At 41.2% G+C, this 27700-nt stretch overlaps 1 protein-coding gene and 2 pseudogenes across 4 annotated transcripts in view; 2 read left to right on the plus strand and 1 right to left on the minus strand.

Moving 5' to 3' along the window:
• The window catches only part of CKAP5 (cytoskeleton associated protein 5), a 113987-nt gene that overhangs the window by 61661 nt on the left and 24626 nt on the right, over window positions 1-27700 (plus strand). For all 4 annotated transcript variants that reach the window (XM_062196210.1, XM_062196208.1, XM_062196207.1 and 1 more), the window contains 15 exons: window positions 945-1058; window positions 1348-1458; window positions 2453-2545; window positions 7825-8010; window positions 9103-9197; window positions 15957-16014; window positions 16104-16229; window positions 16848-16987; window positions 17129-17303; window positions 18264-18377; window positions 19182-19310; window positions 22988-23182; window positions 23523-23658; window positions 25230-25318; window positions 27063-27188. In XM_062196210.1, coding sequence (XP_062052194.1) covers window positions 945-1058; window positions 1348-1458; window positions 2453-2545; window positions 7825-8010; window positions 9103-9197; window positions 15957-16014; window positions 16104-16229; window positions 16848-16987; window positions 17129-17303; window positions 18264-18377; window positions 19182-19310; window positions 22988-23182; window positions 23523-23658; window positions 25230-25318; window positions 27063-27188 — 1887 coding nt within the window. The remainder of the gene's footprint in view (window positions 1-944; window positions 1059-1347; window positions 1459-2452; window positions 2546-7824; window positions 8011-9102; window positions 9198-15956; window positions 16015-16103; window positions 16230-16847; window positions 16988-17128; window positions 17304-18263; window positions 18378-19181; window positions 19311-22987; window positions 23183-23522; window positions 23659-25229; window positions 25319-27062; window positions 27189-27700) is intronic.
• On the plus strand, window positions 12009-12164 carry LOC133765014 (U2 spliceosomal RNA; annotated as a pseudogene).
• Window positions 15601-15939, minus strand: LOC133764835 (ubiquitin-like; annotated as a pseudogene).

The raw sequence follows: 27700 nt of genomic DNA on the forward strand, positions 1-27700 counted from the left end.
AAATAAAATCTTTAGAAAATGAAAGGAAAGATTCAATTAGATGATTATTTTCAACATAACTCGACAAGTAACTGCTGTTGCTATAACAGCCCCTCTTTTCCTTGCAAATTCTACTCACATACATAGATTTCAAAATTTTTTGTACTGAAATAAACATTTAATTCCAGTTTGTTTGTTTTTTTTTTACAAACTTTTGAAGTACCCTTGAATATTCTCCTGAAAACAGGATACCTTAGGGTTAAGTATTGAGTAAATATTATGATTCTGTACTGATGTAGGAAAGGTTGAGACATTTGAAGGCATTAGGATGTCATTCTCAATTTAGTCTGTACCTGCACTGTGATTCAAGTCTATCATTTTTGTTTCTTTCATCTCGTAGCTTATTCTGGATTAGAGATTGTTAATAGATTACTCCCGGATGATCTCCAAGTGGTCTGTCCACTCTTAAAACTTAAATTCTATGGATGTGAAAAACTGTTTATTTTGGGATAGTTCTTCAGTTTAATCAAATGTTCAAAGGGGATCAGAGATCCAAAAAGGTTTAAGAATTGTTTAAATCCTTGGCCGGCGCCGTGGCTTAACAGGCTAATCCTCCGCCTTGCGGCGCCGGCACACCGGGTTCTAGTCCCGGTTGGGGCGCCGGATTCTATCCTGGTTGCCCTCTTCCAGGCCAGCTCTCTGCTATGGCCCGGGAAGGCAGTGGAGGATGGCCCAAGTCCTTGAGCCCTGCACCCGCATGGGAGACCAGGAGAAGCACCTGGCCCCTGGCTTTGGATCAGTGAGATGCGCCGGCCGCAGCGGCCATTGGAGGGTGAACCAACGGCAAAAAGGAAGACCTTTTTCTCTGTCTCTCTCTCTCAGTATCCACTCTGCCTGTCAAAAAAAAAAAAAAAAAGAATTGTTTAAATCCTTAAGCTGTTTAAGTTTTTAAAAATTGTTTTTAGGCTGGTGGGCCACCTAAGAAGGGGAAACCAGCTGCACCAGGAGGCACAGGGAGCACCGGAACCAAGAACAAGAAAGCACTGGAGACCAAAGAAATAGTGGAGCCCGAGCTCTCGGTCAGTGTTATGTGCTATGCCTGAAACTTGGGAAATGGTGGGGAATGGAGACCTTTGAAATTTCAGTTCTGTTTTGCTGGGTTCTGTATCATGTAGTCAGTTTCTTTTTGCTTAGTGACACTGCCTTAGACAAACTTCCCCTTTATGGCAGTAGGAAATGCATAGAAGTCTCATACACAATAACATACCTGTGGGAGTGTTCCTTTGGTTTTGGTTGGGGTATTTGTACATTCTTGCCATCTGTTTTCTTGAGCAATTTCTAATTTTAGGGTATTGTTATATCTTACAGGTAGAAGTATGTGAAGAAAAAGCTTCAGCTGTCCTTCCCCCTACCTGTATACAGCTGTTAGACAGCAGTAACTGGAAGGAAAGGCTGGCCTGTATGGAAGAGTTCCAGAAGGTAGGGGTGCAGGGATGAGTGGAATGGCAAAGAAAACCCAATTATATGGAAGCAATGTAATTGACAGTTGAAGGATTTGTCCTAACTGCTGTTTTATAACCAGTGAACTTGTTTCATAGTGATAACTGAAGAGGACACAGGGGTTTTTTTCTTCATGTGTAGCTGTATCGTGTTGTTGTCTTCAACATCTACATTCTGTGGCTTTTATAAGCTCATAACTTAGTACTTATTCAAGAAAATTAAGTTCTTATTCTGATTTATAAGGTTTAGGTGAATTTTTAAATTATGATACTTGCTCATAGACTTACTAAGCAAGCAAATCTCTCCACTTAAACCTCTCCTCATCTGTTTCTGTGTTTACCCCTTTGTTGTGATTCCTTGCTAAAACAAACATTACCTGTTGGTTTGAGAAACACTTGAAACTCTGTTGAAATGGCGTGTGTGGTAGCTACTTCTGGCATACACCATGTGATTCTAATAAAGCGGTGTGGAGAACATGAAAGAGCACTGGGACTTGAGGACGGAGGCTTCCAGTCCCGTATCTGCTGCTCATTTGCTTTAGACCTGAGTTTGTGCATCTTTGAAATGTAACACTTCACTACTTCTAACCTCCTGTACTTCACTGTTTTTAGGAAAATCAAGTAAGAATACACATATGGATAAGCAGTTTCTGCCTGCCACATACTATGCAAATGAAAGTGGTTACTGTTACTTTCCTTGGAGCAAGTTATTTGTGAACTCCTGAAATGTGAAATAAGAGTTTTCAATGATTTTAATATAACAGCCCTCTATCAAAGCATTTAGCTTAAGAAATCATTATAACAAAAACTATATACTCTCTCTATAACCTTCTTTAATTCTATTGACCTGCCTCCTTTAAAAGTAACTACTTACCTTTAAAAAAAAAAAAAGTACTTACTTGGTTTGGGTATTGACTGTTCTTTTGGAATTAATTTTTAACATTTTAATTCTTATTCTCTTATTTCACTTCAAGGCTGTTGAACTAATGGACCGAACTGAAATGCCATGTCAGGCATTAGTGAGGATGCTGGCCAAGAAACCAGGATGGAAAGAAACTAATTTTCAGGTGCATTTAAAATTTTTTTTGTTTATTTGAAAGAAAGAGAGGCAGATAGGCACAGGGAGAGCTTCTGTTCACTGATTCACTCTCTAGATGTCTGTAAACAGAAACAGAGCTCTTACTTGTAAGTTTATTCCTCAAAATCTACAGGGGCTTTTACTGGGCCTGTGCTGAAGCCAGAAGCTGGAAACTCAGTGCAGGTCTCTCATGTGGATAGTTGGCATCCAGCTACTTGACCCGTCATTGCTGCCTCCCAGTATCCACGTTAGGAAGCTGGGTATCTCCCAATACACTGTTGTAGGACACTGGCATCCTAACCTGCATATTAACCACTAGGCTAAATGCCTGCCCCAATTTTCAGGGTTTTTGTTTTTTAAAAATTTATTTATTTGAGAGACAGGGAGTTCATATCTACTGATTCACTCTCAAAAGCCTGCAATGTATGAGGCAGGGGTGGGGGTGGGTGGGCATATAAGACAAAGCCAGGAGCCAGGAATTTAATCCAGGTCCCTCACCCGATGGCAGGAATATAACTATTTGAGCCATCACTGTTGCCTCCCAGGGTTTAGTTTAGCAGGAAACTGAAATCAGGAGCCAGAGGTCATTTTACACCTAGGCATTCAGTGCCAGTATGGAATGTAGACATCCGACCTAGTGGCCTAACTGCTCAACCAAATACCCACCACTCTAGGTGTTTCTCAGTTGGAGATACAATGTCTTTTATTGAAATAATTTCTACTACATCATCCTATGTAGTAATACAGAGATACAATTTTGAAAGAACAGTGGAATTTGTTCACTTTTGATTAAACAGAAATACAACTTTATGTAATTAGGAGTTTACCTGTAAGTATATGTGCAGTTTGTATAATTTATATGCATTTTTCCTCAGTATTTAGGCCTAAAAGCCCTCTATTCTAAATTTATATAATCAAGGGTGAGATAGAAAACAGTGAGATAACTTTCTTATTTATTTGAATGGAAAGTAAGAGTTGTCTTTAAATTGCCAATGAAAATTTACCACCTAGTCAGGTTTTTTTTTTCAGAAAACTTTTATTTAATAAATATAAATTTTGAAAGTACAACTTTTGGATTAGAGTGGTTTTTCCCCCCATAACCTCCCTCCCACCTGCAAACCATCCCATCTCCTACTCTCTCTCCCATTCCATTCTTCATTAAAATTCATTTTTAATTATCTTTATATACAGAAGATCTACTTAGTATTACTAAGTAAAGATTTCAACAGATTGCCACCTAGTCAGTTTTATAGTCTCAGTAATTGATAATAGAGCTGAAATTGAACAATACTACATTATTAGCGTAAATAGTGGGGTTTTTTTTCTAAGATTTATTCATTCATTTGAAAGAGTTACACAGAGAAGGAGAGGCAGAGAGAGAGAAAGGAAGAGGTCCTCCATCTGCTGGTCCACTCCCCAGTTGACCGCAACAGCCAGAGCTGCGGATCTGAAGCCAGTAGCCTCCCCCAGATCTCCCACACAGGCGCAGGGTCTCAAGGACTTGGGCCGTCTTCTGCTGCCCTCCCAGGCCACAGCAGAGCTGGATTGGAAGTGGAACAGCCAGAACTTGAACCAGTGCCCACATGGGATGCTGGCACTGCAGGCCAAGCCAGGAGTGAGGAGCTTCTTCCAGGTCTCCCACATTACAGTGGCCAAGCACTTGGCCACCTTCCTCTGCTTTCTCAGGTGCATTAGCAAGGAGCCAAGTGGGAAATGGAGCAGCCAGAACTCGAACCAGTGCCCATAAGAAATGCTGGCACTGCAGGCTGCTGCTTAACCCACTACACTACAATGCCGGCCCCGCTAGTCTCTTTTTCATTTCCTTTCTGCTACTTCCTGTTTTCTCACTATGGTCCTTAACTCCCTTGTACACTGTATTCTCTTTAGGACAGTGTTACAGCACCTCAGCCATACCATCCAGCTTCACGTATGCTGAGTACTCCCAAAGATTCTTATCTTGCCCTCTTCCTCACACCACTGCTATTTTTTAAAATAGATTTATTTATGTATTTGAAAGAGTTACAGAGAAAGAGACAAACACACATACACACACACACACACAGATCTTCCAACTCTTGGCTCACTCCCCAGATGGCTACAATAGCCAGGATTGGGCCAGGCTGAAGCCAGGAGCTTCACCCAGGTCTCCCGCATGGGTGGTAGGGACCCAAGTATTTGGGCCATCTTCTGCTGCTTTTCCCTGGCCATTAGTAGGGAGCTGGATGGGAAGTGGAGCAGAACCAACACCCATCTGGGATTGCATATTGCCAGCATTGCATCCAGTAATTTTACCTGCTGTGCAATGCCATCCCCTTGCTACCACTTTTTTGTTTGTTTGTTTGTTTGTTTGTTTGGACAGGCAGAGTGGATAGTGAGAGAGAGAGACAGAGAGAAAGGTCTTCCTTTTCTGTTGGTTCACCTTCCAATGGCCTCTAGGGCAGGTGCGCCACAGCCAGTGCACCGCACTGATCCAGCACCAGGAGCCAGGTGCTTCTGGTCTCCCATGCGGGTGCAGGGCCCAAGGACCTGGACCATCCTCCGCTGCACTCCCGGGTTACAGCAAGAGCTGGACTGGAAGAGGGGCAACCAGGACAGAATCCGGCGCCCCAACCGGGACTAGAACCGGGGTGCTGGCGCCACAGGCGGAGGATTAGCCTATTGAGCTACAGCGCCAGCCTCCTTGCTACCACTTTTAAAACTCCTCTTTGTGTATCTTCTCAGGTGAAAGAACACATTTTCAGTATTCGTGTATTAAGCCATACCCTCCTGTGTTAGATGCATAAGAAAGGATAATTTAAACCAATACCCTCCTATATTAGTTGCATGTCAAGGGATTATTTTATATATTTGTTAAAAATTATTTACCTGAGAGACAGAGATATCAACACACACAAATAGAGCTCTTATCCACTGGTGTACTTGTTGACAGAGAGAGAGACAGACACACATGCACAGAGCTCCCATTCACTGACTTATAGCTCCTAGCTACTGGTTCACTCCCCAAATGCCCACAACAGCCAAGCTGGGCCCAAGCCAAAACTGGGAGCCAAGAACTCAATCCAGGTCTCCCACATGGGTGGCAGGAACCCAATTACTTGAGCCATCATTGCTGCCTCCCAAGGTTTACATTAGCAGGAAGCTGTAATCAGGAACCTAAAGAGCCTGGTATTGAACCTAAGTACTCCAGTGTGGGAGATGGGTATCTTAACTGGATTGTAAACCACTAGACCAAACACCTGCCCCTATTATATATATTTTATAACAGTTTTATTGAGGAAAAACCCATGCTCATTAACAGTCCTCCCCTATCCCTGGTCTCTGGCAACTACTAATTTGTTTTCTGTCTTTATGGATTTCTCTCTTCTAGACATTTTATACAATGGATTCATACAATATGTGGGTTTTTGTGTGTGGTTTCCACTGAGCATGTTTTCAAAGCTCACCTACCATATTGTACCATGTATCAGTTCTTAATATTTATTGTGCCAAGTAATATATTCCACTGTATTGACAGACCACACTTTATTTTTCTGTTTACTAGTTGTGCATTTGGGTTGTTTCCACTTTTTAGTTATTGTGAATAATGCTGCTGTAAGTATTTGTGAACAAGTTTTTATGTAAACATGTGTTTTCATTTCTTGGGAATATACAGAATTGCATGGGATAATTTTTTGAGGATCTGACAAACTTTTTTGAAGTGACATCAGCATTTTACATTCATACTAGCAATATATTTGTATGAGAGTAAAGATTTTTGAAAAAAATGTTTTAAAGATTTTTGTATTTATTTATATGGCAGAGATACAGAGAGAGATATCTTCCATCTGCTGGTTCGCTCCCCAAATGGGCCAAGCCAAAACTACAAGCCAGGAGCTTCTTCTGTGTATCCCATGTGGATACAGGGGCCCAAGAACTTGGGCCATCCTCCACTGTTTTCCCAGGCACATTAGAAAGAAGCTGGATTGGAAATGGAGCAGCTGGGCCTCAAACTGATGCCCATATGGGATGCTGGCACTGCAGGCAGTGGCTTAACCTATTGTGCCACAGCAGTTAGTCTCACAGCCCTGAGAGTTAGTTTTTCTGCATCCTTGCCAATACTTAGTTTTCATCTTTTCTAGTCATCCTAGATAGTGTCAGCTATAATCTCATTATAGTTGTGATGCAGTCACCAGAGCCTCTGCTCAGTAGCTTAGTAGTTAGCTAGTGAATGGGCAGAGATGTTCTTCAATGACTTTAACCAATATGTCTTCCACCCTTTGCCAGAGCTATTTGTGTATGTCTGTTAGGCTTGCTTTCAGTGCTCTAGCACCCTACAACTTTACCTTGGTCTTCACTTCTTGCTTACATAGGATGTGATGATAAGCCAGAGTAAGAGGAAAAAACCATTCTAGTTCTTTCCTAGGCCTACACACAGCCTGGAATATGCACACATCCTTCTAGATGCTTGGGAATGTATGGGAGCCTTTCAAAGTCATTTGTGGATATTTTATTCCCTAGGTTTTCCTTTAAAGTTTTTTACCAAGCCCTTTTGTCTGCTGTTAAACAGATGTCAGTGATTGTATGCAACAAACTCCTTAGTAATAGTGCTTTTCCTCTGAGCTAACCAGAATCAGGTCAAATAACAAGCAAGTCCTTCAAACCAAGCTTTCTCAGGAAGGTATAAGACAAGTCAAATAATGATAATGCTTTGGCTTGGGACTTTAAAAACAAAAAACAGATTTATTTACTTATTTTTTATTTTAAAGGCAGAGTGACAGAAAGAGAAAGAGATCTTCTGTTCACTGGTTCAACTGAATGGTTGGCAATGGCCAGGGCTGGGCCAAACTAAAGCCAGGAGCCTGGAACTCCATCCTGGTTTCCTGTATGGGTGTTAGGGGCCCAAGCAACTGGGCATTCATCTGCTCCCTTCCCAAGTGCATGAGTGAGAAGCTGGATCAGAATCTGAGCAGCCGGGACTCAAACCCTCTGATATTGGATGCCAGTGTCAAACAGCAGATTTACCTGTGCTGCCACAACACGAGCCCTGCTTATTAATGTTTTTAAACATTAAGTGGTGTGGTGTTTTCCCCTCTCTTCACTATCAGTTGGCTACATTAATAGAAAACAGGATGATAATTACTTTTGCTTTTTTATTTAACATTCTGATTCTAGTTTGCATGTGTTATCAGTTCTTTCTTACTGTATTATATCTTTGGGCTGCTGTTAATATAAGTAAATAAATAAATGTCTTTGTTTACTCACCAGTTCATAATATTTGTCCTTGTTTAGGTGATGCAAATGAAGCTTCACATAGTCGCTTTGATTGCCCAGAAGGGAAATTTTTCTAAAACTTCAGCTCAGATTGTATTAGATGGCCTTGTAGACAAGATTGGAGATGTGAAATGTGGGAACAATGCAAAAGAAGCTATGACAGCAATAGCTGAGGCTTGTATGTTGCCATGGACAGCTGAACAGGTTAGTGACACAGAGCTCTCTTTCCCCAAGCTTTTCTAATTTTTCTACAAATTTTTATTTAAACTTAGTAGATTAGTTTGTGAATAAAACCATTCTTGAGTAAAACTGATTTCTTTGGTGGTATTTTTGGTTTGGGTTTGTTTTTTCCCCAATTTTATTTGAAAAGCAGAGGCAGATGGAGAGTGCTCTCCCACAGTGGTTCATTCCACAAATACCTACAATAGCCAGGCCTGAGCCAGGCTAAAACCAGGAGCCTGAAACTCAACCCAGATCTCCCATGTTGGTGGTAGGGTCCCAAATAGTCCTAAGCTTTCACCTCCTCCTCCCAGGGTATACATTAGTAGGTAGCTGAAACAGAAGTGAAGGAGCCAGGGCCCAAACCAGGCACTCAACATGGGATGCAGGTGTCCCAAGCAGCATCTTAACCACTGTGCTGAACACCTGCCCCAAGACCATTTTTGATATTGCATTTTTTACCTTTAATAATATACTGTTTCCTGATAATGAAAATTTATCTTAGTCCAGAATATTCTGTAGAAAATGACAGCAATTTCTTCCTAAGACAATATATTTTTTTTTTAAAGATTTTATTTATTTATTTGAGAGGTAGAGTTCCATTGGTTTACTCCCCAAATGGCCGCCACGGCCGGAGCTGCGCCGATCTGAAGCCAGGAGCCAGGAGCTTCTTCCTGGTCTCCAACATGGGTGCAGGGGCCCAGGGACTTGGGCCATCTTCTTCTACTTTCCCAGCCCATTGCAGAGTTGGATCGGAAGTGGAGCAGCGGGACTAGAAGCAGCACCCGTATGGGATGCCGGCACCGCAGGCAGAGGATTAACCTACTGTGCCATGGCGCAGGCCCCTTCCTAAGACATTATAATCCAAATTGATCACTAATGAACAGTTATAAACAGTCCAGTATGCTTTTATTATTATTATTTCACTTTATGTAGGTTAAATCTTTCAAGACATTCTTGGAGTTGTTTTAGCGTTGGAAAATCATGTTCAACTCTTATCTTCCTTAGTGGCATGCTGTTTTTCTGTAAGAAGTATGAGAGAAAACACAGATATGTTGTTTTTTTCCCCTGTGCCAGGTTATGTCAATGGCTTTTTCACAGAAGAATCCCAAGAATCAGTCAGAAACTCTGAATTGGCTGTCAAATGCAATAAAAGAATTTGGTTTTTCTGGGTAAGTCAGGATGAAACCAAGTGGAAAATAATCAAATGTTTCTAATTGTGATTGTATTTGTCATGCTGTCTTCTACTTATGTCTGAAGAGCTAAAACTGTGTTGTCTAGCCTGTATAAAAGAAAGCAGCCTTTGCTCTCAAAAGTCGGTACTGGCATGTGTTTCTGCAGTTTAATATCTGCTAAGCAAGTGCTCTGCGTTAACTTTCCTCAATTTTTTTTTTTTTTTTTTTTTTTTTTTTTTGACAGGCAGAGTAGATAGAGAGAGAGAGAAAGGTCTTCCTTTTTGCCGTTGGTTCACCCTCCAATGGCCGCTGTGGCTGGTGCATCGTGCTGATCCGAAGCCAGGAGCCAGGTGCTTCTTCCTGGTCTCCCATAGGGTGCAGGGCCCAAGCACTTGGGCCATCCTCCACTGCCTTCCCGGGCCATAGCAGAGAGCTGGCCTGGAAGAGGGACAACCGGGATAGAATCCGGCGCCCCAACCGGGACTAGAACCCGGTGTGCTGGCGCCACAAGGCGGAGGATTAGCCTGTTAAGCCACAGCGCCAGCCAACTTTGCTCAATTATTAATAGTTGTCCCACAGAAAAGCCACTTCCAAAGATTTCTAGTCAAATACATTTGGGAATTACTATAAATAATCACATTTGTTTAGAGACCCACAGTACATTTTGCTGAATTAAATGCTCTCAGAAGCAATACAAAAGCTTACCTAACTTTGTTGTACTACTGTTTCTCAAACAAGTTTGCACATAGAAGACAATTGCTTATTTTATGCATTAAAATTTTACAGAGTTTAGTTTATGTTAGTTTCTCTCTCTCTCTCTCTCTCTCTCTCTCTCTCTCTCTCTCTCTTTTTAAACAATTTATTTGAAAGGTAGAGTTACAGAAAGAGAGGGGAAGAGACAGAGATCTTGCCATCTAATGGTTCACTCCCCAAATGGCTGCAACAGCCAGAGCTGGGCCAATCTGAAGCCGGGAGCTTCTTCTGGGTCTCCCACTTGGGTGTAGGGGCCCAGGGACTTTGGCCATCCTCCTTCGCTTTCCCAGGCACATTAACAGGGAGCTGCATCGGAAATGGAGCAGCAGGAACTAAAACCAGCACCCATATGGGATGCCGGCACTGCAGGCAGCTGCTTTACCCACTATGCCACAGCACTGGCCCCGAGCTTTCATTATTCTAAGCACTTTTCAAATACTAATTCCTTTGATTTAATTCTTATAAAACCATATGAAATATTATTTTATCCCCATTTTTTAAATTTTCTTTTTTCTTTTTTTTTTTTTTTTTTTATTTTTGACAGGCAGAGTGGACAGTGAGAGAGAGAGAGAGACAGAGAGAAAGGTCTTCCTTTGCCGTTGGTTCACCCTCTAATGGCCGCTGCGGTAGCGCGCTGCGGCCGGCGCACCGCGCTGTTCCGATGGCAGGAGCCAGGTGCTTCTCCTGGTCTCCCATGGGGTGCAGAGCCCAAACACTTGGGCCATCCTCCACTGCACTCCCTGGCCACAGCAGAGAGCTGGCCTGGAAGAGGGGCAACCGGGACAGGATCGGTGCCCCGACCGGGACTAGAACCCGGTGTGCCGGCGCCGCAAGGCGGAGGATTAGCCTGTTGAGCCACGGCGCCGGCCTAAATTTTATTTTTTTGACAGAGTTATAGACAGTGAGAGGAGAGAGAGAGACAGAGAGAAAGGTCTTCCTTCCGTTGGTTCACCCCCCAGTGGCTGCCATGACTGGAGCTGCATTGATCCGTAGCCAGGAGCCAGGTGCTATCTCCTGGTCTCTCACATGGATGCAGGAGCCCAAGTACTTGGGCCATCCTCCACTGCCCTCCCGGGCCACAGCAGAGAGCTGGACTAGAAGAGGAGCAACCGGGACTAGAACCTAGTGCCCATATGGGATGCCGGTGCCGCAGGCGGAGGATTAGCCAAGTGAGCCACGGTGCCAGCCCTATCCCCATTTTATAGATGAGCAAACTAATGCACAGAAAGCTGAAGTAATCTGCCAATATCATAGGTAGGAAAATGGCAGAGCCCAGATTTAAATACATCAATTCTGGTTTCAAGAGAAAATACCAACTTGCTGACTATCTTGCTGTTCTCTGTGACATGCTACCTTTTTTTTTTTTTTTTTTTTTTGAGTTACACAGCAAGAGGAGAGGCGGGGTTTGGGGGTCTTCCATCCACTGTTCACTCCCCCGTTGGCTGCAACGGCCGGAGCTATGCTGATCCAAAGCCAGGAGCCAGGAGCTTCTTCCAGGTCTCCCACATGGGTGCAGGGGCCCAAGGACTTGGGTCATCTTCTACTGCTTTTCCAGGCCATAGCAGACAGCTGGATGGGAAGTGGAGCAGCCAGGCCTCAAACCGGCGCTCATATGGGATGCGGGCGCTTCAGGCTAGGGCGTTAATCTGCTGCACCACTGTGTTGGCCCTGCCATACTACTTTTTACAACAGACATCTTAATAGCTTTCAAAACAGTGTTCTGATTCTACTGATTAAAGAAGAAACTACTCTAGAAGTTATCATTCAAGCAAAGATTTGTTATGTCAATATCTGTGGCGTCCTTCCTTAGTTGAAGGTATTGTCAGAATTCCTTCTTAATTGCATAATTTTTTATGAAATTTAATCTCTTGACATGTCACATAAACTCTGTGTATTTTCTTCTTTTTTTATTGTCCGTGATCCTTCATTTATCCAATAACTCTGGGACCCCCAGCTGGTTTTATCCAAGTTCTTATCTCCAAATGAGAGAAAAATTCAAATAAGAGAGAAAGATTAAATTCAAGAATGGGAGAGGATTTATTTAAAAAATAGATAATCGCATCTTGGCCTTTTGGCTAAGATCAAGTATAGTATCTGTTCTTACCAGTTTAATTCACACATTCAGATGTGAATCTGGGCAGCCTCATGAGGAGAATTGCACCAAACACTTGTTTGGCTGTCCGCTTTCTTTGGTAGGGCGTGGCACCCTACATAAATACACAAATGGAGTAGAATTTGGGCAGGACTCAGTGCATGTGATGATCTCTGGAAAAATTTTCATGGAACTCAGCATACACATGGGACTCCACATAAACATGTTCATGATGGCATCTTCATGGAGGAGTCCAGGTGCATCATGGGAATGTGGGTGTGCTGAGTTGGCTTATAAGGGTGTGAAATTAGAAGTGCAAGGCTGTGACAAGGAAACTGCTGCAAACCTCTCAGGCCCATTGTCCCACTCTAATTCCCTGCCCAGTCCTGAAAAACTGGCTTTTGAGCAGAGGCTAGGACATGCGTATACTGTGATAATCTGGAAGAAGAGCATTGTAGACCAAGTGAACAGCAACTACAAAAGCCCTATGGCGAGAGCATGTGTGATGTATTTTTAAATGGCAAAAAGTACTTGCTCTTCAGGAGGTAGCTGTTTGAAATGTGAGCAGGTACAGAGTGGTAAGAGGTGAGATAAGATCAGAGAAATGACAGGGCTGGGTCTTGTACAACTTCGACATTTTGAGTAAGTTGGTAAAGCATTAAAGGATTTTTAAGCAGAATAGCAGGATCATTCTGACTACAGTCAGAGGTAACAGTGAGAATTTAAGACAGGGAAACTAATTAGGAGGTTGTTGGAATAATCCTGCCAAGAAATTGAAGTGGCATGGACATAGATTTTAGAATTGGAAGTGTTATGAATCATAATTATATTTTGAAAGTGGAATTGAACAGCATATTGGGTATGAGAGAAACAAATCAAGGATGACTTTGAGGAGTCAAGGATGGACTGTTCAACTGGATGAAAAACTGCTATTAATTGAGGTAGAAAAGACAAAGTTTGGAGGTGAAGGTGTGAACACTCAGGAATTTGTAGGTCCTTTTTTTAAGATTTCTATTTATTTTAAAGTTAGAGAGAATGAGATCTTCCACACACTGGTTTATTCCCCAAATGACTGCAACAGCTGGGATTGGTCTAGGCCAAAGCCAGGAGCCTAGAACTCTTATCTGGGTCTTCCCATGTGGGTGGCAGGGACCCAAGACCTTAGGCCATCTTCCATTGCCTTCCTCGGTGTATTGGGGAGCTAGATCAGGAGCAGAGCAAACTGGGACTAGAATTGGCACCCTCATTTGGGATGCCAGCTTTGCAAGCAGTGACTTAATCCATTATACCACAACACTGGCCCCAGGAGTTAGTAGGATGTCTGCCAGACATAAAAAATATCATGGGAAAAAAAAAAAAGACCTAAATGAATGATCTCTGTGAGTGAGATCCCAGTGGAAAGAACGGGGCCATCAAAGAAGGAGATACCCTTCTCCAAAGGGAGGAGAGAACCTCCACTTTGACTATGACCCTATCGGAATAAGACCAAAGTCAGCGAACTCTAAAGGCTTCCATAGCCCTGGCAACTCATGACTAGAGCCTAGGGAGATTACTGACGCCATGAACAGGAGTGTCAAATTGTTAAGTCAGCAACAGGAGTCACTGTGTACTTACACCCCATGCGGGATCTGTCCCTAATGTGTCGTCTAAAGCCAAGTGATGCTATGACTGGTACTGAAACAGTATTTTTATACTTTGCGTTTCTGTGTGGGCGCAGACTGATGAGGTCTTTGCTAATTATATACTGAAGTGATCTTCTGTATATAAAGAGAATTGGAAATGAAAAAAAAAAAAAAACCTGGTGCTAAAATGGAAATGGCATAGAAAATTAATTATTTTGAAAAAAAAAATTATGTAGGATCTCTGTCTTTAATGTGCTGTACATTGCTATTTAATGCTATAATTAGTAATCCAATGGTAGTTTTTTCACTCGATGTTGCTATATGGGCAAAATGTTGAAACCTTTACCTAATATATACTAAATTGATCTTCTGTATACAAAGAGAATTGAAAATAAATCTTTACATGAATGGAAGGGGAAAGGGAGCGGGAGGGGGGAGGGTTGCGGGCGGGAGGGAAGTTATGGGAGGGGGGAAGCCATTGTAACCCACAAGCTATACTTTGGAAATTTATATTCATTAAATAAAAGTTTAATAAAAAAAAAAAAATAAAAATGTCACCTAGGCAGTTGCAGATATGAATCTAGAATTCATACCTGAGTTTGGGAATCTTAATTAAGCATAATAGGGGTAATCAGCATATGAATAATATCTTAAGCTCCCTTTAAGGTACCTGTGGAAAGAGAATAGGTGAGAACTCTTTGAGGGGTCCATCTCTGTGGTGGAGTGGGTAAAGTCACTGCTTGCAGTGCCAGCATCCCAAATGAGTGCCAGTTAAAGTCCCAGATGCTCTACTTCCTATCCAGCTCTCTGCTATGGCCTGGGAAAGCAGCAGAAGATGGCCCAAGTGCTTGGGCCCCTGCACCCGTTTGGGAAACCTGGAAGAAACTCCTAGCTCCACGTGGCTCAACAGGCTAATCTTCCGCCTTGCGGTGCCGGCACCCTGGGTTCTAGTCCCTGCTGGGGCGCCGGATTCTGTCCTGGTTGCCCCTCTTCCAGGCCAGCTCTCTGCTGTGGCCCGGGAGTGCAGTGGAGGATGGCCCAAGTGCTTGGGCCCTGCACCCCATGGGAGACCAGGAAGAAGCACCTGGCTCCTGGCTTCGGATCAGCACGGTGCACCAGCCACGGCGGCCATTGGAGGGTGAACCAACGGCAAAGGAAGACCTTTCTTTTTTTTTTTTTTTTTGACAGGCAGAGTGGATAGTGAGAGAGAGAGACAGAGAGAAAGGTCTTCCTTTTTGCCGCTGGTTCACTCTCCAATGGCCGCTGCGGCCAGCGCATCTCGCTGATCCGAAGCCAGGGGCCAGGTGCTTCTCCTGGTCTCCCATGCGGGTGCAGGGCCCAAGGACTTGGGCCATCCTCCACTGCCCTCCCGGGCCATAGCAGAGAGCTGGCCTGGAAGAGGAGCAACCGGGATAGAATCCGGCGCCCCAACCGGGACTAGAACCCGGTGTGCCGGCGCCGCAAGGCGGAGGATTAGCCTGTTAAGCCATGGCGCCGGCCAGGAAGACCTTTCTCTCTGTCTCTCTGTCTCTCTCTCTCGCTCTCTCTCTCTCTCACTGTCCACTCTGCCTGTCAAAAAAAAAAAAAGAAGAAGCTCCTGGCTTCAGATCGGTGCAGCTCCAGCTGTTGTGACCAATTGGGGAGTGAACTAGCAGATGGAAGACCTCTCTCTCTCTCTCTGTCTCTCTCTCCACCTCTCCCTCTCCCTCTGCCTCTGCCTCTGCCTCTGCCTCTCCTTCTCTTTCTGTGTAACTCTGCCTTTCAAATAAATAAATAAATCTTTAAAAAAAAAAACTGTTTGAAAGGGAGCCACTTCTAGAGTTTGAATTGATAAGATTCTGTGTAGAGTATTTTATATCTTGAGGGTTTCCTTTGTTTTGAATTTTTTTTTAATGCAAGAACTTTATTGAAAGAAAAGTGCAGTAATATTTGTTAAAGCTTGAGAGGGAACTTAGACACCTCCTCTCAGATGCAGGAGCAAGTGCAGAGTGGACTCTTTCTGGATGTTGTAGTCGGACAGGGTGCGGCTATCTTCCAGCTGCTTGCCGGCAAAGATCAGCCTCTGCTGGTCGGGGGGATGCCCTCCTTGTCCTGGATCTTCGCCTTGACATCCTCGATGGTGTCACTGGGCTCCACCTCGAGGTTGATGGTCTTGCCAGTCAGGGTCTTCAAGAAGATCTGCATGCCACCTCTGAGACGCAGCACCAGGTGCAGGGTGGACTCCTTCTGGATGGTAGTTGGACAGGGTGTGGCCCTTTGTTTTTAATTCTAAATGCTGCTTTTTTCTAGGTTGAATGTGAAAGCTTTCATTAGCAATGTGAAGACAGCTCTTGCAGCAACAAATCCAGTGAGTACATACCAGCATATATAGGAACACTATAGCCATATTTGTGATTCTGTTCTGATTTGGAAAGTTCTTTTTGTTCTGTCTGACAGGCTGTGAGGACTTCTGCCATCACCCTACTTGGTGTGATGTATCTGTATGTTGGGCCTTCTTTGAGAATGTTTTTTGAAGATGAGAAGCCTGCCCTCCTATCCCAGATAGATGCAGAATTTGAGAAGGTAAAAATTCTACAAATGGTAGAATCATTGATGGACTTCAAAATGTAGTATTAGTTAAAATTAAACCTTAAAATCTTTGGACTAAAGAATAGATATGTACTTGCTTTTGTATGCATGAAGTATTCCTGAAAGAATTCATAAGAAATTGATGACTTTGTGGAAGAAAACTGGTTAGCTATGGTATGGCATGTGAGACTTTACTCTTTTTATCAAAGGATACCAGAGTGTATCTGTGGAATTTCACACCATGTGAATTGCCTGTTCAAAAGGCACATTAAATGCAAGTCAAAAAATATTTACAATAAAAAAGTAACTTTTACTCCCTTGAATTTACTTCTTGACTGAAATTGCTCAGTGTTAACAGACTTACTCTATATTATCCTGGACATACAAGTTAAAAGACAGCTTTATGATTGAGGAGTCAGAGCAATAGGTTTGTATAAAAATAATATTTGCCATCTAGTCTCAAAATTAGAATCCAGATAGGAATTAAAATACCTACTGTGTAAATAAGTATTTGTGAAGGAATGAGAAAGTTTAGCACAGATAGATACCTTCTCTAATTTGTTTGCTCTCATATCCTCCAAGTTCATTTGCCTTACTCATTCATGTGTATAGATGCAGGGACAAAGCTTGCCAGCTCCAACTAGAGGGATATCCAAACATAGCACAAGTGGTACAGATGAAGGAGAAGATGGAGATGAACCAGATGATGGAGGCAATGATGTTGTTGATCTTTTGCCAAGGACGGAGATCAGGTGGGTTTCAGTCTAATGTGGTTTATTTGATTCATTGTGCTAACTTCTTAGTGGTACCTTCTTTTTTAATTCCATAAGGGGAAGATGTATCAGTATTCCTTTACGAGTCTGTAATTAAAGGTTGTGTCTTCTGTTTTTCAGTGATAAAATCACTTCAGAGTTGGTTTCTAAAATTGGTGACAAGAATTGGAAGATCAGGAAAGAAGGCCTAGATGAAGTGGCAGGTATTATCAATGAAGCAAAATTTATCCAACCAAATATAGGTGAACTTCCAACTGCCTTGAAGGGTCGACTCAATGATTCTAATAAAATCTTGGTAAGTAGAGCAGGTGTTTGTTCTTCTTTTTCCTCCCCACCTCCCTGCTGCAGAAATTTCATTTTCAATGCAGCCTTCTCTAGCAAAAAATGAGTGATCACTGTAATTTGTTGTGAACTAGAAATAGCTCCTTTATTTCTTGTGTGTCTCATTATATTGGTAGAGAGCAGATTTATTAATTTTCATGGATCTCAAAATTTGCTTTTTATACGAATCCAGTATTAAATGTTTTTATAAAACTATTTGCAATATATATAAATTGCTTGATTTCTGACTTTTAGAGTTAGATTTTTATATCAGGATTTTCTCAAAATAGGATTTGCCTTACTTTAAAATTATAGAGAAACATAATCTTTGATCTAAAATTCTAATAATCCAGTTTTATGAAGTGATGATAAAAGGTGCGACCACTGCCTAAAAATTATTCATAAGCTAATTAAAATAGTGTCACTGCCACAACAAGCTAACTTGCCAGTCTCTTTAGGTAGGCTAGAAATCTCCTACTGTATTGACCATATAGCAATACACTTAGAAAACTTTGAGTACAGGGGCCGGCGCTGTAGCACAGTGGGTTAACGCCCTGGCCTGAGGCACCAGCATCCCATATGGGCACTGGTTCTAGTCCTTGCTGCTCCACTTCTGATCCAGCTCCCTGCTGTGGCCTGGGATAGCAGTAGAGGATGGCCCAAGTCCTTGGGCCCCTGCACCTGCGTGGGAGACCTGGAAGAGGCTCCTGGCTCCTGGCTTCTGATTGGCACAGTCCCAGCCGTTGCGGTCAATTGGGGAGTGGACCAGTGGATGGAAGACCTCTCTCTCTCTCTCTCTCTCTCTCTCTGCCTCTCCTCTCTGTGTAACTCTGACTCTCAAGTAAAAAATAAATAAATCTTAAGAAAGAAAAAGAAAACTTTGAGTACAACTTGCTTGTGGTTTGAACATAACATGTTGGCTCTTTCCATTCAGGTGCAACAGACATTGAATATCCTCCAGCAGTTGGCAGTGGCCATGGGCCCAAACATCAAGCAGCATGTAAAGAACTTAGGCATTCCTATCATCACAGTCCTTGGAGACAGCAAGGTAAACCTAACTCTTCAACACAGCTCCCTTCTGGAATAGGCCAACCACATTCTTGGGCTAAGGATAGATAACCCTCTTTCTTAGAGTACGTGTGAAGCCTTTATAAACTTGATAAGGATCTTCTGGGGTCTTAAAACAAAGAATTCTGTTCTCTAGCAGATATTCATGAACATTAAGAGCACCAGAGATTAAGACTTTATTCCTATTACATAATATTTTATGGTGAGATCACTGTTTTGCCTAATTTGCTGAGTACAGAATTTTTTATTTTTTTATTTTTTGACAGGCAGAGTGGATAGTGAGAGAGAGAGACAGAGAGAAAGGTCTTCTTTTTTGCCTTTGGTTCACCCTCCAATGACCGCTGCAGCCGGCACATCATGCCAATCCGAAGCCAGGAGCCAGGTGCTTCTCCTGGTCTCCCATGCAGGTGTAGGGCCCAAGGACTTGGGCCATCCTCCACTGCACTCCCGGGCCATAGCAGAGAGCTGGCCTGGAAGAGGGACAACCGGGATAGAATCCGGCGCCCCAACCTGGACTAGAACCCGGTGTGCCAGCGCCGCAAGGCGGAGGATTAGCCTGTTAAGCCACGGCGCCGGCCTCTGAGTACAGAATTTTTATAATTTAGAGTTTTATAGTTTTACTTTGGAGTTTTAGTACAACTCTAGAACTAGTTTCTGTTTTAGAAAAGATGGCTTCGAGAATGTTCATATGGACCTCCATTGTTGCTGTTCATAAATTGACCAGCTTTTCACCTGCTACCTCCAAGCTATAGTTGTTATTTGTCTGTTTTTCTTCCCCATTCAGAACAATGTTCGAGCTGCTGCCCTAGCGACTGTGAATGCTTGGGCAGAACAGACAGGCATGAAGGAATGGTTGGAGGGAGAAGATCTTTCTGAAGAGCTCAAAAAGGAAAATCCTTTCTTGAGGCAAGAGGTTAGTGCCATAAGTTGATCATTTACTCATGTATTTCACCTCCATATGGACTTGGACCTGCCTGATAAAAATTTATGTTTATACTGAGTTTCATTATAAAACAGTTAACAAAATGAAAGCATATTCCTGGAGCTTTTGTATTCGTGTGCCTTTTTTTTCTCTTTCACATGATTCTTTTACAATAAAACTTTTTAAAGGACTAGCCTTTAAATTGTCCCTTCTTGAACTTAAGTGGCAAAATTGGAGGATGATCTGATTGATTCAGAATATAAAAATAGAATTCAACATCAAAAATCCATCAATCCATCGTAGCAAAAGGATAAAGGAGAAAAGCCATATGATCAAAGCAATTGATGCAAAGAAAGCATTTAACAAAAATTTAACACCCATTCATGATTAAAAACTCTCAGAAAGTTGATAATAGAATGAAATCAGTTCACCTTAATAATCTGCAAGAAACCTCTACTTAATGATTAAAGACTGATCGCCGAAATTTCCTCTTAGATCTGGAACAAGGCAATGATATAGATTCTCACTATAGTTTTAATTCTACACAATAAGACAAGAAAAATATAAGTCATATTGATTGGAAAAAGAATAAACAGGATTGTCTCTAATTGTAGAAAACAAGACTACCTATACAGAAAGTCCAAAGAAATCTACAGGTAGATTCCTAGAACTAATCAGTGAATTCAGGAAGATACAAAATCACACACAAAGCATTCATATTATATTACAGTGAATGTGAAGAAACCAAAATTTGAAATACAATAGTATTTATAGTTGCCTGTAGATGAAATGAAATCCTTAGGCATTTATATATACTTGACAAAACCAAGACAATGTATGTTCTAAAAATCGGAGTATGCTGATGGAAGAATTAAAAAAGACCCTAAATAAGTGCAGGGACATGCTGCGCTTGCCGATTGGATGACTCAATATAGTAGAGATATCAGTTCTCACCATATTGATCTATATATAAAATTCCTATAAATTCCAGCAAGGTTTTTTACAAATAAACACAAGGGTTTTTTTTGTTTTTTGTTTGTTTGTTTGTTTTGTTTTATTTTTATTTAAAATTTTTACAGGCAGAGTGGACAGTAGAGGGAGACAGAGAGAAAGGTCTTCCTTTTTGCCATTGGTTCACCCTCCAATGGCCGCCGCAGTAGGGGCGCTGCGGCCGGCGCACCGCGCTGTTCCGATGGCAGGAGCCAGGTGCTTCTCCTGGTCTCCCATGGGGTGCAGGGCCCAAGCACTTGGGCCATCCTCCACTGCACTCCCGGGCCACAGCAGAGAGCTGGCCTGAAAGAGGGGCAACCGGGACAGGATCGGTGCCCTGACCAGGACTAGAACCCGGTGTGCCGGCGCCGCAAGGCAGAGGATTGGCCTACTGAGCCACGGCGCCGGCCAAATAAACACAAGTTTATTCTAAAATTTATTTGGGAAAGTATCCCCTAGAATAGCTGAAATAGTCTTGATAAAGAAGGAAGAACTGAGAGGACTCACTCCACCATATACAAAGGTACTGTAACCAAGTGCCAATAAAACCAAGATACTGTGATAATGGGGACAAGAAGACAGAGTAGAGATAGACATAAAGATCAGTGGGACAGAAGAGAAAACACAGATATAGGCCCACACTAATAAAATCAACTAACTTTTGACAAAATTACATTAATTCCATGGAGGAAGGAGTAACGTCTCATAAAATGACTCTGGAGTGATTGGACATCCCTAGACAAAAAAATTAAGGTAAACATTATATCTTACACAAAAATTAACTGAAAACAACAATGTACTTAAACATAAAAGTATGAAAACTTTTGAAAGATAATATAGAAAATCCTTAAGATTGGCAGGGAATTTTTAGACTAAAACCACAAGCCAAAAAGAAAAATTGATAACACAGAGTTTAACTCCCACCTCTACTTCTGATGCAGCTTCCTGTTAACTCATACCATAGGAGGCAGAATATGATAGCTTAAGTACTTGGATCCCTGCCACACACATTGGGAAACCTGGATGGAGTTCCTAGCTCCTGGCTTCAGCCTGGCCCAGCCTTGGCTGTTGTGGGACTTTGGGAATAAAACTACAGATTGGAAATCTCTGTGGCCCTCTCTATTGTTCTGCCTTTCAAATTAAAACATACACACAAACGTACAAACTATACATGAAGTTAACATATGATCTGTCAATTTTGTGTTGAGCATATATTCCAGAAAAGATGAAAATTAATGTCCACAAATACATCTCTAAAAAAATGTTCATAGCAGCTTAATTTATAATAGCTAAAAATGGGGATATAGCTCAGAGGTAGAGAATTTGACTGTATAATGGCCAAAAAACCAGAAACAACTCAGATAAACTTCAACAAGTAATTAAACAAATTTATACATCCTTATATGGAAATACTATTTAATAGTAAGGAACAAGTTGTTGATATTTGCAACAATTTAGAATCATGCTGCATGATAAAAGTTTCATATGGTTACATATTGTATGATTCCATTTATATCAATATTTAAGATGACAAAATTTTAGAAATGAAGTACAGATTAGAAATTGGCAGGTTTTAAGGAATTGGAAAAGGAAGAGCATTATAAAAGTGATTATAAAAGAGCAACACGAGGAATCCTTATGATGGAACTGTTCAAAATCTTGACTGTGCTGGAAAGTGTACTAAGATACACATGATAAGGTAAACTAAATGCGTATATATAAATGAATGCAAGTAAAACTGAAGAAACAGAAGTAAAATCTATGGATTCTATCAATGTCAGTATTACTGGCTGTGATATTGTAGTATAGTTTTGTAGAGTGCCAGTGATAGAAGAAACTGGGTAAAAGATGCATGGCATTTTTTTTTAAGGTGTTATTTATTTGAGAGAGAGAATTACAAAGAGAAAGGAAGAGACAGAGAGAGAGGTCTTCCACCCACTGGTTCACTCCCCAGATGGCCACAACGGCTAGAGCTGGGCCGATCTGAAGTCAGGAGCCAAGAGCTTCTTCTAGGTCTCCCATGTGCAGGGGTGTGCAGGGGTCCAAGCCCTTGGGCCATCTTCTACTGCTTTTCCAGGCCATAGGCAAAGAGCTGGATCAGAAGAGGAACAGCAAGGACACTAACCAGTGCCTATATGGGATGCTGGCACCACAATGCGGAGCCTTAGCCTACTATGCCAGAGTACCGGCCCCTATATTCTTATCACTGCAAATGAATCTCAATTATTAATAAAATTTCAATTAAATCAAATATGAAATATTTTAGAATTGTAGAAAAAAACTCAGTGTAAGACAGAAAATAGAAATCCTGATGGAATTTGTCACCTTCTGATCGAATGATTGTTTTCAGTCTTCTACAACTAAATATTTCTTAGAATATGAAAAGCAGTTAAGTAAGTTATTCATCTTTAAAAAGCCTTAAGAGCTCCCAAGTATTCGCGCTTTGTAATTAACACCTACATATGGCTCAAAGAACATGTTCTTAAGGATAATTTTCATCGTTGCATATATTATTTATATGTAGCATAATTCTTGAGCGATGAAAAGTACTTATTTCATATTGGAAATCATAAAATAAGAGCTAATTCACAGTGTTCAGGACTAATGAGACCATTGAGTCAAACCATAAATAATAAAAGTTTTCCAATTGAAGTGTGTAACTTTATTTCTTTTGGCAGCTTCTGGGCTGGCTGGCTGAGAAACTGCCTACTCTTCGTTCCACCCCCACAGACCTTATCCTTTGTGTTCCTCAACTCTACTCCTGCCTAGAAGATCGAAATGGAGATGTGCGAAAGAAGGCCCAGGATGCTTTGCCATTCTTCATGATGCATTTAGGATATGAAAAAATGGCCAAGGCTACTGGGAAACTAAAGGTATTACCTCTTGTTGCTGCTGCTATTCCAAGCCATTAGAAAAATATTGAACAGGAATTTATGTAAGCAGAGGATCATATTACCTCTTGTTGATACTGCTATGAGTATCAGTTTGAAATCCTAATGAGAGCAAAAATTAAATACCTAGCAGTGTAGAACTTATAAGAATCTACTGATTCCACAGGAGTGAAAACTGACCTTCTAGAACTGTAACTATTTTAGTGTGACATCATAATGTGTGTTACTTTACTTGTACCATTTGCTGCCTGTCTGCATTGGTATATCATAACTAAGAACATCGTTTATATGACCTTTCATTTATGTTATATTGTCTCCCTAGCCAACTTCTAAAGATCAGGTATTGGCCATGCTAGAGAAAGCCAAAGCTAACATGCCAGCCAAACCTGCTGCACCTGGTAAAGCAACTTCCAAACCAATGGGAGGGTCAGCTCCAGCCAAATTCCAGCCTGCATCAGGTAACTAGGGTTAAAGAAGAAACAGCCTGAGGTTAGCTCTGACACAGTATTCAGTGTTTATTTTTTCATCACATTTCCTCACAGCCCAAGCCTCTCCCACTCCCACCACCACCTCTCTCACGCAATTATACCAGAACTGTGCTGCAAGTATGAAGACTAACTTGATCTCTTAAGTCCAAACAGGCATTTTGGTGTAACTCATTGAAATATTCCTTTCTCAAAGTGTTCCATCCGCTTTTTAAGGTGTCCACAACTTATTTTCTGCCATTGTATATTGAAGTTAGAGGAGCTGGGAACATGTAGCCTAATAAACTTTGTTAATGGTTGTGGAAACCCAAAGAGATTAGGTCAGATAGCCAGTGCCTGAACCAGCATAGAATTCCACTTAATTGAGTGTGTTTCCCTTCCATAACAGTTGGCCATCTGTTAATCCCTTCTGAAATTTACTAATCTTCTTTTAGGAGAGATTCTTGATTTTTTCATTCTGATGTTAAACATCCATAATGGGGCCAGTGTTGTAATGCAGAGGGTTAAGCTGCCTACTGCAATGCCAGCATCTCTTGAGCTCCCATTCAAGTTCTCGCTGCTCCACTTCCAATTCTGTGCTCTGCTAATGTCTCTGGGAGCTCTGTGGAAGATGAGCCAAATACTTGAACCCTTGCTGCCCATACAGAAACCTGGATGGAGTTCCAGGCTCCTAGTGTCGACCTGGCTGTCCATTCGGGGAGTGAATCAGTCAGTGGACGATTTCTCTCTGTCTTTCCTCTTTCTGTAACTCTGCTTTTCAAATAAATAAATAAATCTTTAAAAGTCCATAATGTAAGCCGGCGCCACAGCTCACTAGGCTAATCCTTCGCCTGCTGCACCAGCACCCCGAGGATGGGACAAGTGCTTGGGCCCTGCACCTGCATGGGAGACCAGGAGGAAGCACCTGGCTCCTGGCTTTGGATTGATGCAGCGCCAGCCGTAGCGACCATTTTGGGGGGTGAACCAACAGAAGGAAGACCTTTCTCTCTGTCTCCCTCTCTCACTGTCTAATTCTGCCTGTCAAAAAAAAAAAAAAAAAAAAGTCCATAATGTATAACATATAACCACTTCATTTTTAAACTTCTTTCTTAAACAAAATTCTTCTTTAGTGGAATAGAAACTGATGATATTATAAAGTTAGAAATTTTGCATGTGTAAAACTCCATGGTATCAAAGTACATATTCAATTAAAAATTTTATCAGAATCCTATTTTATAAAAGATATTTAATATCAAAAGTCACAGTCCCTACCCTTGAAGTATCAACCTGACAAAAAGGCTTTTTTTAAAACTTAACTTAGGGGTCACGCTGTGGTGCAGCATGTTAACGCCCTGGCCTGAAGCACCGGCATCCCACATGGGCACCTGTTTGAGACCCAGCTGGAAGAGAAAGATTAAGGAAAAAAAAATCTGACTGAAAACACTTTGGAAATTGATACATATATGGCTGTAGGCTTTCTCATCATCTGTATATTTAACCATCCAGAGAATAGAATGATATTAGTTAAGAATTCACATTTATAACACGTCCTTTTTTTCTCAAAGCACCTGTTGAAGATGCTGTTTCCAACACCGTAGAACCCAAACCTGATCCCAAAAAGGCCAAAGCTCCAGGAGTTTCCTCTAAAGTAAAGGTATGTTAGCTCTGCACACATAGATGTACATTTGCTTGTAGGTGTGTTTTGTACACTGAGTCATCCTACTAGGAAAGATCCTATTATATATGAAAGAACATCACCATTCTGGATAGTGTCAGCTTATCAGGTTTCATCAAGTTTCTGCAGCTTATTTATAAAAGTTCCCAAAAGAAACATCCTGCTCTCAAGAAACACTGTTTTAGTTCCTGTCACGCTTACCTCTGGGGAATATTTGCAGTAGTGAAAAGGGAAGGAAAGCATATAGGGCTGGCAGAATAAATGCTTGATACTGACTCGGATTTGAGCAAAGGAAGGTAATCAGCTTCCTTCAAATCTGACAGTTAAGTCATCCTACTAGAAGGTGTTCTGGTTAGTCTGCAAGGAAATAACTTTTGTCCCTAAACCAATGGGATTTATTTTGATGCATTACCAATCTTGTCAGTGTCTATGCACAGTTGGATAATTTAAAGAACTGTGTTCAAATGCTCAACTTTAAAAACCCCCTGAGTGATTTTTTAATTTAATTTGGGGAAACAGCAGATTGTCATGAGTTCCGAAATCAAGATTCTGAGTTGGTTGCTGTATTCAGCGGAAAATTGTATAACTATATGATTAATAGTAAATCTAAATAGAGTAAACTATTTGATTAATTCCATGTAATTCAGGAAAACATAGAAGAGTAGGAACTTTTGTTACCTAGTGCATGTGTTATTGCACCCCCATCAAAGGGTGGGCTCCCTTTGGCCCTTGCTCTAAATATTACCTCATTGCATTCATTTTAGTGGATAATTATCTTCTAAACTATCCAATACATTGTTCTTTTCCTATCCTCCCTGTCCTCATCCCAAATTCTAACAAGTGCTTATTTTAGTGTTTTGATCACAAGTGGTCTGAAGTATTTTTGGCTACAAAAAATTTTCCAGTCTTTTGCAGTATAAAAAATGCAGTTTCACATAACTGATCTCACATAACTGACTTCGGTGTTCCAACCAGAAAGAAATTCTAGCTAACTAGAAATGGTGAACTCTTACAGCATTTGTAATAACCGTGATTCAATAATGAAATTCAAATTTTATCTCAAGGGTGCTATTGTTCACATTTCCTTTCCTTCTGATATAGATTCTAAGTCTTCAGCTATTTTTTAATTAGTTACTTAAGTATTTTTGTTTCTAGCACCTTTCTCAAGAAACAGGTTCAAAAGGTATCCCATTATACCGCTGTGAGGAACATTTAAATTTGGAGAGAAACAGAAAAGCTTTCTCAGCTAAGTAATGCTAAATATGTAAATGCCATTTGAAATGTCACTAATATGGAAAGTTACAGTGTTGAAAAAAGCTGGACTGGAAATGGAGCAGTCAGGCCTCAAACCAGTGCTCAATGAGATGCCAGCACATAGGCTGCGGTTTAAGCTGCTATGCCACAATGCCAACCCCCTGAATAAATCTTTAACAAGGAAAAGAAAGTAGTCTGTGATCCAGACTAATGATATAAAATAGCAGCTTTTCCAGCTATATTACATGCCAGTGCAAGAACTATCCAACAATTATTTAAGAATGACATTAGAAACATTTCTAGAAAAGCTGTATAAAAACATGATTATATGCAAGACTCTGTGACTGCTATTTCATGTGGCCTATGATGTAGAGGGTGGTGGTTTCTAATGTGCCCTTTCAGTGGCAACAGTAGCATATTCCCAGGAGGAATGATATAGCTAATCAGTGTTCTCTGAATGCGATTGTAGAGTGCACAAGGGAAGAAAGCACCGAGCAAAACCAGCCTAAAGGAAGATGAAGACAAATCTGGGCCTATTTTTATTGTTGTTCCAAATGGAAAGGAGCAAAGGATGAAGGATGAAAAAGGATTGAAGGTAAGGAAGGGATACAGGTTTTCAAGAGTTTTTGCATGTTTTCATTTTGTTAAGCAAAGTTAACTGCTTTTTGAAAATCTGATTGTGAAATATTTCATATTTATTATTGTGAAATATCTAGTAATTATCTGAATCTTTTGCTTATAAATTCTAAGATTATTTTATGAAAGCATTACTTTCCTATTATAGAAACTACAGGATGGAACTATTTGCTTAATTTTTATCTAAATAAAAAAAGTATTTAGTAGTTTTTGGTGTTTTATTTTTGTATTTTTTAAATCAAAGAATGAAGATATCCATTGATTTTTTTTTTTAATCAACTGAACATAAGTAATGGGCTGGCTTTTTTAATTTTTTTGTTTTTTTTGAATAAAGGCTTTTATTTATTTGAAAGAGTCATAGAGAGAGGGAGAGACAGACAGAGAGAGGGAGAGAAAGAGAAATCTATCTTCCGTCTACCAGTACACTCCCCAAATAGCCACAGTGGCTGGAGCTGGCCTGTTTCAAAGCCA

The sequence above is a fragment of the Lepus europaeus genome, chromosome 7 (assembly GCF_033115175.1).
Source record: "Lepus europaeus isolate LE1 chromosome 7, mLepTim1.pri, whole genome shotgun sequence".
NCBI lineage: Eukaryota > Metazoa > Chordata > Mammalia > Lagomorpha > Leporidae > Lepus > Lepus europaeus.